The sequence below is a fragment of the Artibeus jamaicensis genome, unplaced genomic scaffold (genome assembly GCF_021234435.1).
Source record: "Artibeus jamaicensis isolate MK-2021 breed Jamaican fruit bat unplaced genomic scaffold, CSHL_Jam_final contig_511, whole genome shotgun sequence".
Classification (NCBI taxonomy): Eukaryota; Metazoa; Chordata; class Mammalia; order Chiroptera; family Phyllostomidae; genus Artibeus; species Artibeus jamaicensis.
Genome location: NW_026521866.1, coordinates 574,913 through 590,313, shown reverse-complemented (window position 1 = coordinate 590,313; position 15,401 = coordinate 574,913). Strand labels below are relative to the sequence as shown.

The 15,401-nt window shown below is 41.1% G+C and overlaps 1 protein-coding gene and 1 pseudogene across 4 annotated transcripts in view; one reads left to right on the top strand and one right to left on the bottom strand.

Annotated features, from left to right (window-relative positions):
* Positions 1-2,105: 2,105 nt before the first annotated feature.
* The window catches only part of RALBP1 (ralA binding protein 1), a 67,391-nt gene continuing 54,095 nt past the window's right edge, over positions 2,106-15,401 (bottom strand). For 2 of the 4 annotated variants that reach the window (XM_037154083.2, XM_037154082.2), the window contains 4 exons: positions 14,833-14,940; positions 6,466-6,587; positions 6,085-6,208; positions 2,106-4,019 (listed from right to left, as the gene is read on the bottom strand). In XM_037154083.2, coding sequence (XP_037009978.1) covers positions 3,753-4,019; positions 6,085-6,208; positions 6,466-6,587; positions 14,833-14,940 — 621 coding nt within the window. In that variant the 3' untranslated portion in view covers positions 2,106-3,752. Of the gene's footprint in view, positions 4,108-6,084; positions 6,209-6,465; positions 6,588-14,832; positions 14,941-15,401 lie in introns of all 4 variants that reach the window. The other 2 variants (XM_037154084.2, XM_053668834.1) reach the window with 2 other exon arrangements.
* On the top strand, positions 8,406-8,758 carry LOC119055813 (thymosin beta-10-like; annotated as a pseudogene).

Genomic DNA, 15,401 nt, shown 5'->3' with positions numbered 1-15,401 from the left:
ACTTGGTTGTGTGAGGAAGCATGGCGTCTCCACCTATGCCTCCATCTTGGTGGAAGTCCAGATTTTATTCATTTTTAGAAAGGGGAAGAGAGGGAGAGAAACATCAATTAAATAGTTCTCACATGTGCCCCAAGTGGGGCCTGAATCTGAAACCCAAGCATGTGTCCTGACCAGGAATTGAACTGGTGACCTTTTGCTTTGTGGGACAACACCCAACCAATTGAGCCATACCAGTCAGGGCCCATTATTTTGTATCTTCAACAGCACAATAATCTAAAAGATTGTTAAACATCTAATATTTGCATTTCTTCCCCTCAGTTGCAAACGAATGCTTTAAGATGCATTGTCAACTACCCACACAGTGGCCACTGTGACAGCTGGTCCTGACTCCAGCAGCTGTGATGGCAGCACTAGTTGCTGAACCCAAATCCTAGGAATGAGTACACAGCAGATTTCCTGCAGATGCCAGAAGCAGCAAGGGCCAGCCAGGTACAACAGGGTCATAGAATTAGTGTAGCTGCCCAGACGACTCCGTTTGGCTCATCATCTTTAATAGAGAACTACAGTTTGTGACCAAAATAGCAGGCAGCCCACAGATATCAGCATCAGAACGTGTATGTGTATGTGCATGTGCTTAGTGAGTAATCCACACTTTTTTACACTTGGGGTGAAAGCCAATCTGGTTAATTCTAAATCCTTCCTGGGTTCTTTTCTGTGTCTCTCAAGTAATAACAACTGATGTGTACAGTACTAAGAATCATTTAACCTTTTGTAGTAGGCATTATTAGCCCAATTGCTAGCTGAGAAACTATGTCAGCATTACCAGACCTAAAAAATGGAGAAAAGCCAGAAAAAGGTTTTATTGAACTTAATGCTATCGGCAAAAGAGCTCACAAATCCCCCTTCCCTGCCAAAACCCCAGGATTCTCAAATGTGGATTGCATGGGACATCCTTGTACTCAGGTGTCAGTCACTGTTGGTCTGAAACTCAAATAGAACAAGGTGTCTCTATCTCACCTGACGACCCCACAGTATTAAGATTAGCCTAAATCGACTGAACCCGGGGAGCTGTACGCCACCTCTCAGGTCTCTCCATCCCTGGAGGAGCTGCCCTTAGGTTGTGCCTGTTTGGGCCGCCACAGCCACTAGGGCCGAACTAATGTTTCATTCCACACAACTCACCACTCCCTCTATACTACTGGCTCCCTGCTTATGAAGGCTGACAGCAAAGGTCATTGGCATAATCTAAATAACAATAAATGATATATTTTGTAATCCCTATGTGACAAAACTAAAAAATAATTGGTGCAACCTTTTCAGAAGGCTAAGCGCACCCTCCCAAAAAGGCTCTTGCTTTCTGTAATAGTAGCTGGACTTGTCACCAGTTCCTTACCATTTATTGGAGCTGTGGCACTCCTGTTCAGATGAGAATCATACTTGTTTACCTTCCCCATGCCCATCTATTTTGACCCATTGGAACTTCCCATTCCAGGGTACCTGCAGACACTGCGTCATTCCCTCTCGGTCTCGGGTACGTGGTGACAATGTAGGTGATAACACCTACAAGTTATACCACTGCTTTGAGCCTCAGTGTCCTGTTGTGACAAGTAGGCCCAACATCACCAAGTGGAGACATACAGTCAGTCCCAGCTCTCCTAGAAACAGAATCTGAATCCAGTCCCTCAGGAATCATCTGATCAGCATTACTTAGGTAATCCACCTGACAGATCCCTGTCAGGAAAGCCACACTGTAATAACTGTCCTGCTTGTTGGCCAAGCTGGGCCAGCTGACTTGTGCATCAAGCTAGAAGGGCAAAACTCACTTTCCATTGGAACCAGGGCATCATTCACAGAAGAAGCTGCAGACCCAGTGAACTGGGTTGTGCTAACGTGCGCATTCAGTGGCAAGCACTGGTTTAAGTGGGGAAGGGGGAGGGCGCTGCTGCAAACCCTCGTAGCCAGTGAGTGGGTACAACTCTGCCTGGGCGAGGAACAAAGAGTGAGTTAGAACATTTTTTTCACTTCAGGACCTAAAGAAATACCAAACCAACTCCTTGACAGCCATTGGGCACTTACTTATTTCAAAATGAATACAAAAAATAAGCGTTTTTTTTTTCTCAAATGGCTGTTGAATTTATTTGCTTGATCAATAACAGTTCTGGCAAAAATCAGTTAACCAACACTGAGACAACTGTAATGAAATACTAAATTTAAAAAATCCATGACACCTTGATAGAAATTAGTTTACACAAAAAGAAACCTCCAACATTGCCAGCAAATATAAAATGAATGTAATATAACAGGACAGCAAGAAGGCTTTTATACATTTATATTTGACACCTGACCATATTTGCAGTCACCATAATATCATCTCTCCAGGTTTAAAAAAATAGTATGCTGATTTCTATAACAAAGCTTTTTTTGGTACAAAAAATCAAATAATGGCCAACAAGTCACAACAGTGCAATAGGTAGAGGATAAAAAACCGCATCAAACAGGTGCTGAAAATAAATACTAAGGAGGAGAGGACAGAGCTCTCAAGGGGGTTGGGAGGAATTTGTTTCCATCACCTTGACTGTGTTGTCACAGCCACGGGAGCTGACCTGCCCCACGGGTGCCATTTACTCAGGCAGAACAAAGTGTGCTGAACAAGGGCGCCCGAGAGTTGGCCTCCCAGACCCCTGAGGTCACCAGGGAAGTGGCAAAGCAAGAAAATGGGGTTGGGGGTCACAGCTATCATTAAAAGGAAAAGTTGTTTCCTATTGCTCAATCTTGTCAATTGGAAGTCCATCAGCAGGTTCACTGAGATGATGTGGATAATGAGAACTTCTGTTTAACATGATAATATGGCTTATTCAGGCAAAGAGACATTTACATTCTAGCCCAAGCAAGCAATTAAAGTCATTCTGTTTTTAATGGAAAATCAGTCACATAGAAGACTTCTGGTTTGAGAAACAGATCCTTTTTGTGGGTTCTTTAGGTCAAGGCGGTTTACCTTGGACCAACCTAGTAAAAAACATTTGCTAATCAATAGCAATGAGAACCTGGAGGAGCCAGAGGAGCGAGGGGGCCCCTCCACGGTGGGGCCGGGCTGCTCCAGGGCTGGCAGGCCAGTGCAGCACTGTGACCAACTTGGCCACTCCGGTGACTCAGGCTCAAGAACTGTGTTTTAGAACTGTCAGAGGAGAGGGTGGCGAGCGTGAGTAAAGGTAACCCCTATAAGAGCCATTCTGGCCAGTCAGGAAATATGAGGCAGCTCCCCATGATATAATCTGCACCAAAAAGGTATAAAAGGCACAAGCAAGAGTGATTAGGTAAGCAGTGACCCTGGAGGGTGAGACTGTGGGGTGAGCCACAAGGCAGGAAGAGTATTTACCTTGTTTGGTCCCTCCCCTTGAACGAGAGAAAGAGATCCTGATTCCGCCATAATAAAAAATCAAAGATGATTTTTGGTTTAAAAAGAAGCCACTCAAGGGTTAAAATAGTTACTTTAACAAAGAAAATTAATCTCCAAATAAGCTATCTGGAAAACTCATCTGTCTCCTACAAGCCCACAATTCATCCACTGCTTTCTCCTCCCCTGTAACCTGAGCCTGACGTGGAGAAGTCAAATGTGTGAAAGACGGAAGAGTCTCTAAGAAAAGATATCTTTACAGAATGTACAGCAGAGAGTTGTGCACTCTGACTCTCGGATTTACAGTAAGATGCACAGGTCTTGTTAGGTCTGGTGGAATCCACGACCCACAGGATGCTCAGATGGGCGTCTCCTTCCTGTCTCTGCTCGGGGATGGCTTGGCCTGCTCTTTGCCTGCCTTTGGCTGCTCTTTAGCTGCTTTTGTCTCCGGGGCACTGTCTTTAGGCAGCTGGACAGCACCCCCACGCCTCTCAGGCTCCTCATCGTCCTGTGCCTGTGGCTCAGACTTGGCGCGTTGCAGCTGGAGCAGACGGAGTTGCACGCGCAGCTCAATGATGGCCTCTCGCTCTTCATGGATTGCTTGATTCAAATGATTGTTCTTTATCTTGAGGAATGACACAAAAAACCTATTGTCACTCAAGAAGGTCAAAATGACAGTGATCTTGGAGGAGAGAACAGCGAGGGTATCTATCCTACATAAGAATTTTTGTTTTAGTTAATTGAGTTGCAAAGTGGAAGACATGAACATGAATATGCGACTGAAGCAAATAAAAATTCAAGTATAAACTCTGTTCCTCAATAAAAGAGTAAGCATATCTAGAAAACACAAATGTACCAACAAAACAATTTTAGCCCTGGCTGGTGTAGCTCAGTGGATTGAGCGCGGGCCTGCGAACCAGACAATCGCGGTTCGATTCCCAGTCAGGGCACATGCCAGGGTTGCAGGCAGGTTCCCTGCAGGCCAGTTCCCAGCAGGGGACGCACGAAAGGCAACCATACATTGATGTTTCTCTCCCTCTCTCCTTCCCTTCCCCTCTAAAGATAAATAAATAAAATCTTAAAAAAAAAAAAACAATTTTAGTAAATTAAGGTTTCTAGTGTCTGAAATAGATTTAACGTTCTGAACTGGCCCTTGAACAGCCCTTAAATAAGGGGAAGATAAAAGTGACTTAAGTAACAATTAGAGGGGGAAATTAAAGACAGGACAAAAGCCTAGATTTGTCCCAAAAGTGATGTCCTTTGTCTTTTGTGAAAAGCATTACTTTACATCTGACTTGTGTGCTACTTAGTCAAAGCATAGAAAACTGCTACTATCACTAAATTATCTACACTAGTTCAGCCAACTTGAGGTAATTCCAAATAGCTAATCCCCGAACCCCCACCAACCTTCCTCTATGGCAGGTTGCTGGCTGCACAGTGCACCTTCCCTCTTCATGTGACATTTCCCAGCCTCCTTTGCAGCTAGCTATGTCCATGTGACTGAGCCTTTGCTAACAGGGTAGGAGTGGAAGCACTGGGTTCCACTTGTGTATCTTGCCCCAGACGACTGGCATTCCTTGACCCCTTATCTCCTTCCTGATGACTAAGTGTGCACAAGACTTAGAGCAGCCACTTTAGACTTCAAGTGGAAAAACCCTATATGGAGAAAGGCAGACCTGGATGTCTGCCAGGTGAGAAGTATAACTACCTTGGTTCAAACCATGAGAGTATTATCTCTGTATACAAAGTACTATAATTTTGTTATATGTTTTCCTACTTAGGATTTTAAAATGATCTGTAAAATGTTAAGAAAGCAAAATAAAGTGCCAACATGAAAGCTTTCTAAAGAATGGAAGCTACCTGGTAGCCTAGGTCTCAACCACTGCTCTGCTGCTCCCACCACACCCCTGTTAGAGTGAGTTTCTTGACCTTGGGCCTCGGTGGACAGCCTCTGTGAACTCTGTCCACAGGTTCTGAGGAGAGGACTTATATGGGTGGCAGTTTTTGTAAGGAATTCATCTAATTTTCTATGAAGTGGGTAGCTCTGGTTTGCTGGAGCAGCAGAATGCACCTCAGTGAGGGAAACAAAGCTGTTTCACTATTAGATTTCTTTCTAAGAAGAAAAGGGCCTCTCTCTCTTAACCCTTAGGTAAAACATCTGGAGACAATGTTTTACTTGGGGTAAGAAGAAAAAAACTCTGATCAAAATCATTTAATTTTGTTTTAACCACACAGCTGTCTCTCAATTTCCTAGTGCTGAACTTACTCTCACCTGCTGCTTTATAAGTTAAGGACCAAGAGAAAACTTTGTCCCTTATTTCTCCCAGGAGGAGATTTTCATTCTTGCACTAGCATTTCTTTTTTCTGTTCATTTTCTCTGGGAACACAGACCAGATCATTCAGAGTCTCTCAAACAGGCCCAGTCAGGTGAGACTCACCTTTAAACAGAAGAGAAAGGTCTATGTGGAACACTGTAGTCGGGGAAAGTCACCACACCTTAGGAGCAGCCTGACAAGGCCACAGCCAGCCAGCAGTCAGTTTTTACCTTGCACGCTCTTTAGTAAAACTCACCTCTACTCAGCCTCCTCAATTAGCTACCAAGGAAAAGAAAAATTCTACGGGGAAATACATAGTCGCTATAACTTTCTAGCAGGTAGTGTGATTTTTGGTTATTTACCCCCCAAACTCACTTCCAGTTCTTCATTCTGCCTCTGTAAATCTTCCAAGATGATCTGAAGCTCCTCTTCATCTTCACTCTCACTTTCGCTTTCGGAGGAGTATTCCTCGGTTTCACTCCGGCCATGCTGCTGACGACTGTGAGGGTGAGAGATCGAAACAGACTTCACAGATAACTACAGAAAATGGTGCTTGTCTGTTACCTCCCTTCTTTTATGTTTACCAGGTTTTTCACAAGTCTACTTAATGTAACACCATTAGTAACACTTCAAAAAGTCAGGATGATTAATTTTGCATGCCTAATTCTTGTATGTGAAAGTCTGAGAGCTGAAACCCTTGTGCATATATTTAAGGAAACATTTTTGGAAATTTTGAAATTCTTGCCTTTCCTTTACCTCTGAATTTCGGCAATCTCAGCTCTGAGGCGTTCAATCTCTTCTTTTTCTGAGGCAATCTGTCGGCGCAGAAACTGCTCCATGGCTAGAAGTTCCTCCTGTTCAGTCAGAATCTCATTCTCCTAAAATAACCATCATGGTGAACAAACACCTTTGAGAGTTGAGTCTAGGAAATGTCACTTTGGGGGCGTCTTCTATGTTAACTTGGATTCATTAGCCCCATACACGTAGCACACAAGTTATGAGAAAGCTTGTACTACACAAGCAAAACAACATCTTGTTTCCTTATTGTCAAGAAAAGTAAACTAAGTTACTTGGGAGGAATGACTAGATTTTTCTCAGGACAGAAATGTCACTTAGGAGTCCATGTGCGCATTCTGCGAAGGCTCCTGTGGAGCTAGCGCTCTGGGCACAAAGCCAAAGCTCAAGTTTTTGCTTCCCAGTCCTTTCTGAATACCTTCTCACTTTCTTAACAAAGGAGAATCTCTTTTAGGGCCCACATGGTCTCCAGCGGTGTCACGAAGAACAGAAGAACCCAGGAGATAGACAACTGGTGTCGGCATCACCTTAAAGCAGATGCTTGAAGGGAAAATGTTCACAGAAGAAATTACTTCTCACCCCAGGCCGCCATTCTCCTCAAACCATGTCCCCAGAGATAATATTCAAACAGGAAATATTCTGCTTTAACAGAATATAAATTTCCCAAACTTACTAAATCACCAAAGGAGAAAAATCCCTACCTGCCCAAGATCTAGTAGCCCTTTCAACACAAAGAACACAGGCAGAACTGGGGAGGTAACAGAGATGTAAGGCTATGAAAATGAGAGCCGAAGACAAACCAATTCTACAGCATTTCTTTCCAAGCTAACAGGTACCAAGAGGATGAGTACTGTGATCAAACTAAACGACACCACAGTCAAGTTCTAAAGTAAACCACTCAAGACCCCCAATATGCACAAAGACTCTCCCTTGAAGATGTAACATGTGGTATTTCCCTCATGTTTTTAAACAGACACTTTATGTTCTAAGAATTACTAGATTAAAAAATTCTGAAATTTAGGCATAATCTGGGATTTTATTCTCTCTTCAGGGGAGAATACTGAATTTTGCTGTATATAATGCACTCCCATGTATGATGCGCACCCACATTTTTGGCCGCAAATTCCAGGAAAAAAATCTTTAATTCAATTTTTATTGATTTATATTTAGATAATTGTTTTTTGTATTAAGGAATTTCAGCACTTATTTTTTAACATATTATCGTATAAGAAATTCTGTGTACCAGTAACAAGTTTATGATATTTATGCATCATAGACTATAGATATGGAATTAGTACTACCCTTGTATAATGCACACCCTTATTTTTCCCTCAAAAATTTGGGCAAAAATGTGCGCATTATATATAACAAGATACGGTAGTTACATGCTCCTGCTGGCACAATAAAGTACTTCACAGAACTGACAGAAAAGGACCAACACTTAACGATGGACCAGCACAGACGATGTTGTCAGAGCCAGGACATTCACTCCTTACTGGTAAGCTCTGGTAATTTCTAGAACAGACTAATGTTGACTTGAGAAATTCAAAAAGGGAGAAAGGAGCTCATTTTCAGCTCTACTGCTGAAATAGAATACTCAAGAGCTATTTGTCAAATCAATGAATGAAAAATAAAACAATTCATCAACAATGTATTTTCACCTGCAAAGAATAAAATTAAAATATCTCATGATATCTAATGAGGTGGGAAGCTGTGGTTTGCCCAGATAAGTGTTTACTTGTTTTATGTTAATGAGATTGGGTTTTAATAAAATTTTAGTTGTTAATATTTATAATTTAATATAAATGTTAATAACATTCTATAATAATTATTATTAAAGGACATGTTTTAAATATTAATTAAAGTCTAATCTCATGAATATGAAACAAGTAACACTAGTCTGTGAATTAGAGAAAATACAACTCAGAGATTAAGTAAAGCATCAATCATTCAGTAGGAAGTAGGTCTCTTGCTTCAGCAACATGAATTGGGAGCAAGGACCCCAATTTGGGAGCCAAGGCCAAGGACTTTTTTAAGAAAATGGCAGACAAACTGGACATGGGGGAAATCGCGAGCTTTGACAAGGCCAAGCTGAAAGAAGATGGAAATGCAGGTGAACACTCTGCTGACCAAAGAGACCACTGAGCAGAAGTGAAGTGAAATTTCTTTAAGGGCCTGGAGGATTCCCCACTCCCATCGTCTTTGGGACCCCAGTCCTGATGTGGAGAAAAAGCTACCTGCAAAATGGAAATGAGAGATAAACTGCACTGTTAACCCAGACATTCCACACCCTTGCCATCAGCCTGTGGTTCTCTGAGGGGACCCCTCCCCATCTGAATGACCAAATTTTCCAGTTTTCCCTGGGATATTATAGAAAGTTATTTGTATGATTAATAAAACACACATTGTGGCATGAAAAAAAAAGTAGTTTCTCCAGCTGAACATTTAAACAAACATCTGTATGAACAGATTCATACAGAATCACAAAAGACATCAGTAGCCAAAGCAATTTCTAAAAAAATGACCAAAGTTGGAGGCATCACATTACCTGATTTCAAAATATACACATAGCTATAATAATTGAGACAGTATGGTGGAGCATATAGCAGAAATACAGAACAAATGGAACAGAACAGAGAGCCAGGAATAAACCCACACATTTATGATCGACTGATCTTTGACTACGATACCATGAACACATAGTGGGGAAAAGAACAGTCTCTTCAAGAAATAATGCTGAGACTTGTGGTCAAGATGGTGGCATACGTAGACACGGATCATCTCCTCTCATAACCACATCAAAATTACAACTGAAATACAGAACAATCATCACTCGGAACTGCCAGGAGTCAAGCTGAATGGAAGCCTGTCAACTGTGGAATTAAAGAAACCACTTCCATCCAGACAGGTAGAAGGGGCTGAGACATAGAAGGGGCTGGCCCAACATCCATGAGTGGTAGATAAAAATTCAGGAGGGATATGTCAAGAGCAAGGGGTCCCAGACCCATACCAATGCCCCCATACCACAGTTCTAGTGCCAGGAAGATAAATCCCCATAACTTCTGGCTGCAATAACCAGTGGGGATTGAGTCAGAGGAAGAAATTTCTGCAGCCCCAAGCAGTTCCCCTTAAAGAACACACACATGGACTTATACTCACTCCCTCCCTCTGAGCTTCAGCACTGGGGTAGCACCTGGAAAGGCACCAGTGGCATACAAAGAAGAACTGAAATGTCTGGCATCAAGCCAGGGGCTGGAGGACATCATTCTCCCAGCTATAAAGGCGAGCAGTGGCCATTATCCCTTTTCTGAGCTCTACACTGACAGAGGCACAAGGCCAGCAGGAGGTTGCCATAAGTGAGACTCCATCAACCTGGCTTAACTGTCTGCCCAGCCTTGGAGATCCCCTGAGACTTTGTCCCACCCAACTTACGGGCCCACCCAAAGTATAAACCGTGACTTTTCCATCTAAATGGCTGGTCTTGGCTTATGCTTCACAATTTCCCACATCCTATCAAACAAGCAACACGGGATGCCCAGTCCTGGTACATCTTGCTGAGTGGCCCCAGGCCTGGCAGTAGCAGCAGCGAGCCTAGATTCACAGCTGAGCTTTGCCTGGGAATCTCGAAGCCCAGCACAAGTCTCAGCCACCTCAAATTGCTAATAGCTGAGGCAGGGTGGTCTTGAGCAAAATACAGGTGGGGGCTGAACTTACGCTGTGCCACCTGGGGAATATCAGATCCTGCACAAGCAGTGAACATATACAGACAATGTTGAAGTACCACAGCTGACCCTCCACAGAGGGCAGAAGTTGGTCCCAGCCAGTCTTGCAGCTGATGGTCCTGGGTAAATCGCTCCCACTGATCTGCTAACAGCAATCAAGGCTCAACTACAAGAGGAGGGTGTACTCAGTACGCACAAAGGGCTCACCTCTAGTACCCAGCTTGGATGACAGGGGAGGCTGTGCCAATGGACCTGACAGAACACCTACTACATCAGGCCATATGTAGCACTCTACCTAATACATAGAAACAAACACAGGAAGGCTGCTAAAATGAGGAGATAAAGAAACATGGCCCAAATGAAAAAACAGATCAAAGCTCCAGAAAGAGAACTAAAAAAATATAGATAAGCAATCTATCAGATGCAGAGTTCAAAACACTGGTTATAAGTACACTCAAAGAACTTAGTGAGAAACTCAACAGCCTAAAAGAGACCCAGTCAGAAATGAAGGATACACTAAGTGAAAAAAAAAAGAACAATTTACAGAGAAACAATAACAGAGTAGTTTAAGCTAAGAATCAAATCAATAATTTAGAACATATGGAACATAATACAACCAATTAGAACAACAAGACAAAAAAAATTCAAAAGAATGCAAACAGTGTAAGTACCCTCTGGGACAACTGCAGAAGTGCCAACTTTCACATCATAGGGGTGGCAAAAGGAAAACAGAAAGAGCAAGAAACTGGAAATTTATTTGAAAAAATAAGGAGAGATTTATTTTGAAAAAAAAAATCTCCAGCCAAGATAGAGATATAGGTAGAAATACTTTGCATCTTTGCACAACCAAAAAGACAACCAATTTAAAAACAAAAAATAACCACAAGAGACAGAAAATTGAACTGTATGGAAGTCCGACAACAAAGGAGTTAAAGAAGAAATATTCATCCAGACCAGTAAAAAGGGTGAAAGCAGATAGCTGGGGCAGACAGGACTCATGACAAGGTGGTAGCTGAAGGACGAGGACAGGGGAGGTGCTAGCTGGTAGACCAAGAGGTCCCACATTTGTCTGTGGATAAACCAGGAACAAGAACTGGGGAGAGAGACAGACCACACAACCCAAAGGTCCAGCACAGGGAAATAAGCATCAAAACCTCCAGCTATAAAAAAAACCTGTGGGTGTTGCAGTGGTGGGAGAAACTCTGAACCTCACGAGAGAGTTCATTGAAGAGACCCACAGGATCTTAGAACACACACAAACTCACCCACCTAGGAATCAACACCAGAAGGGCCCAGTTTGCTTATGGTAAGCAGGGGAAGTGACTGAAAGCCAACCAAGAGCCCAGCGAGGGCCACTGTTCCCTCCTGGAACTGTCCCACACATATAACACCACATGGCAGTGACCTGGGTTGCCTCACGCTGGCTAATAACTAAGGCTCCACCCCTTACTATGTAACAAGTGCAATGAAACAAAAAATTATGGCCCAAATGAAAGAACAAATCAAAACTCCAAAATTAGAACTAAGTAATGAAGAGATAGCCAACCTGGCAGATGCAGAGTTCAAAACACTGGTAATCAGAATGCTCACACAGAAATGGTTGAGTATGGTCACAAAATAGAGGAAGAAGTGAAGGCTATGCAAAGTGAAATAAAGGGAAATGTACAGGGAACCAACAGTGACTAGAAGGGAACCAACAGTGACTGGAAAGAAACTGGGACCCAAATAAATCATTTGGAGCAGATGGAACAAATAAACATTCAACAAGAAAAGGATGAAGAAACAAGAATTCAAAAAAATGAGGAGAGGCTTAGGAACCTCCAGAACAAATTTAAAGGTTCCAGCATCTGAATTGTAAGATTGCCAGAAGGAGAAGAGGAACAGCAAGAAATTGAAAACTTATTTGAAAAAAAAATGGAGAACTTCCCCAATTTGGCAAAGGAAACAGACTTCCAGGAAGTCCAGGAAGCTCAGAGAGTCCCAAAGAAGTTGGACCCAAGAAGGAACACACCAAGGCACATCATCATTACATTAGCCAAGATTAAAATGAAGGAGAGAATCCTAGAAGCAGCAAGAGATAAGGGGACAGTCACCTACAAAGGAGTTCCCATCAGACTGTCAGTGGATTTCTCAAAAGAGACCTTACAGGCAAGAAGGGGCTGGAAAGAAGTATTCCAAGTCATGAAATCCAAAGACCTACATCCAAGATTGATCTATCCAGCAAAGCTTTCATTTAGAATGGAAAGCTCAGGTGAAGCAGTTCCCAGATAAGGTCAAGTTAAACGAGTTCATCACTCCCAAGCCCTTATTCTATGAAATGTTAAAGGGACTTACCTAAAAAAAAGATGATAAAAAACTGTGAACAGTAAAATGACAACAAACTCACAACTATCAACAACTGAATCTAAAACAAAAACCAAAGCAAACTAAGCAAATGACTAGACCATCAGCTGATTTCTCAAAATAAACTTTGCAGGCAAGAAGAGACTGCAAGAAATATTCAAAGTCATGAAATGCAGAGACCTACAGCAGAGATTGCTGTACCCAACAAAGCTCTCATTTAGAATGGAAGGGCAGATAGAGAGTTTCCCAGGCAAGAAAAAACTAAAGCAGTTCATCACCAAATAATTACTATGTGAAATGTTAAAGAGACTTATTTGAGAAAAAGATCAAAACTATGAACAATAAAATGGCAATAAATACATATCTACCAACAATTGAATGTAAAAAACTAAGCAAACAAGAACAACAGACAGAATTATGGATATGGAGAGCTTTTGAATGGATGCCAGATTGGGGGTTGGTGGCAGAATGGGTGAAGAGGTGAGGGGATTAAGAAGTACAAACAGTAGTTACAGAATAGCCACGTAATGTAACGTACAGTATAGGAAACGGAGTAGCCAAAGAACTTACACACGTGACCCATGGGCATGAACAATGGTGGAAGGGAACAAATGAGGAAATATGGGACAACTGTAATAGTATAATCAATAAAATATAATTTAAAAAACTGATGTTAGTAAACTAGTTTTCCATATTCAAAAGAACAAAATTGGACATTTATCTCCATAAAAAAATAATCAATTTAAAATGGTTTAAAATTTTAAATATAAGACCTGGAACCATAAAACTATTAAAAGAAAACATAGGAAAAAGTTCCTTGATATTGATGTGGGCAAAAAAATTTTTTAGATACACCTCCTAAAACACAGACAACAAAAGCAAAAATAGACAAATGGAACTGCATCAAACTAAAAATCTTCTTCACAGCAAAGGAAACAATCAACAGGTGAAGAGACAACCAATGGAATAGAATGTATTTGAAAACCATACTTGTCTTGGCTAGCACAGCTCAGTAGGCTGAGCACGGGCCTGTGAACCAAAGGGTCACCGGTTTGGATCCCAGTCTGGGCACATGCCCTGGTATAGGGCACATGAGAGGCAACCACACACTGATGTTTTCTCCCTATCTTTCTCTTTCCCTTCTCCTCTCACTAAAAATAAATAAATAAAATCTTTTTTAAAAAACCATACTTGTGATAAGAGATTAATATACAAAATATTGACATTCTTTTGGATATTAATAAGTAATTCAAACAACTTTACAGCAAGAAAACAACCCAAATGAAAAATGGGCAATGGACCTAACAGGCATCTTAAAAGACATACAAATGGCAATAGATATGTGAAAAAATGTCCAATATCACTCATCATCAGGAAAATAAAAACTGAAACCATAGTGAGATATCACCTTACACTTGTTAGCATGGCTACTATCAAAAACAAAAAATAGTAAGTGTTGACAAGGATGTAGAAAAAAGGAACCCTTGTATACTTTTGGTGGGAATGTAAGTTGGTATAGCCATTATGAAAAACAGTAAGGAAATTCCTCAAAAAATAAAAATAGAACAGTCATAATCCAATAATCCCATTTCTGAATATATATCCAAAGGAAATGAAAACAGAATATTCAAGAGGTATGTGTACTCCCATGTTCATTGTAGCAATACTCACAGGAGTCAAAAACATGAAAAAAAACAATCATCAACCGATGAATGGATAAAGATGTGGTGCATACATGTGTATACACACAGAGGAATATTATTCAACCATGGAAAGGAAATTCTGCCATTTATAACAACATGGATGAACCCGAAGGACATCATGCTAAGTAAAATAAGCTAGACAGAAAAAGACAAATATTGTATGATCTCACTTGTATATAGAATCTAAAAGTCAAACTCAAAGAAAATAAAGTAGAAAGGTAGTTACTAGGAGGGGCTGAGGAGTGGGGGAAATGGGAAGATGTTGGCCAAAAGATACAAGTTGCAATTATATAGGATGAGTAAGTATAGAGACCTAATGCACAGGCACGATGACTATAGTTAATAATACAGTACTGAATACTGAAAACATAAAGAGTAGATTTCAGGTGCTCTCACCACAAAAGAAAAGTAAACTATGGGAGGAGATAATAGTAATTAACCTGAAATCACCTTACTATGTATACCAAATCATCAGATTTACACCTGAAGTATATACAATTTTTATTTTATTTTTTTAAAAAAGCTTGCAAAAATGTAGAAAAAGAGTTTAGCTTACTTACCTGGGCAAGGAGAATATTTATAACTTCTTCATTTTCATTCATTTCTTCTTTGGAAACATCCTCTTTTGAAAGACTGGCTATCTCTTGTGCGATTTTGGTTTCACACTCCTGTCAAGTAAGATAAGTGAAAAATAACTGGTCAGCCTACATATAATACATATTCAATGAATTTACATCATTACCATTTCATAAGTTTCCTAATTGTTTCCTAGAATTAAAAAAATAACATTTAACAGTTGGAGGAACCATCTGGATAGACAGGCATTTGTTAACTGGGCTTGGAAAATAACATGCAGACCTTAACCTATGGCTATGGTGTCAAAAATGTGCAATTCTGGTTAATGTGCTCACCATTTCCATAGCCCTTCCACACAAATTGCCTTCTGATACTTTTCTTGGTAGAAAGGAGGGGGCTGATTTTAAGCATACGTGAATTTTAACAAATGTATACAGTCAAGTAACCTCCATCACAATCATGATCTAGAGCATGTCTGTCACCACACAAAATACCCTGGGGGCTCCTCCACTATCTGTGGGCCCCTGGCAACCACTGATCTGCTCTCCATTGC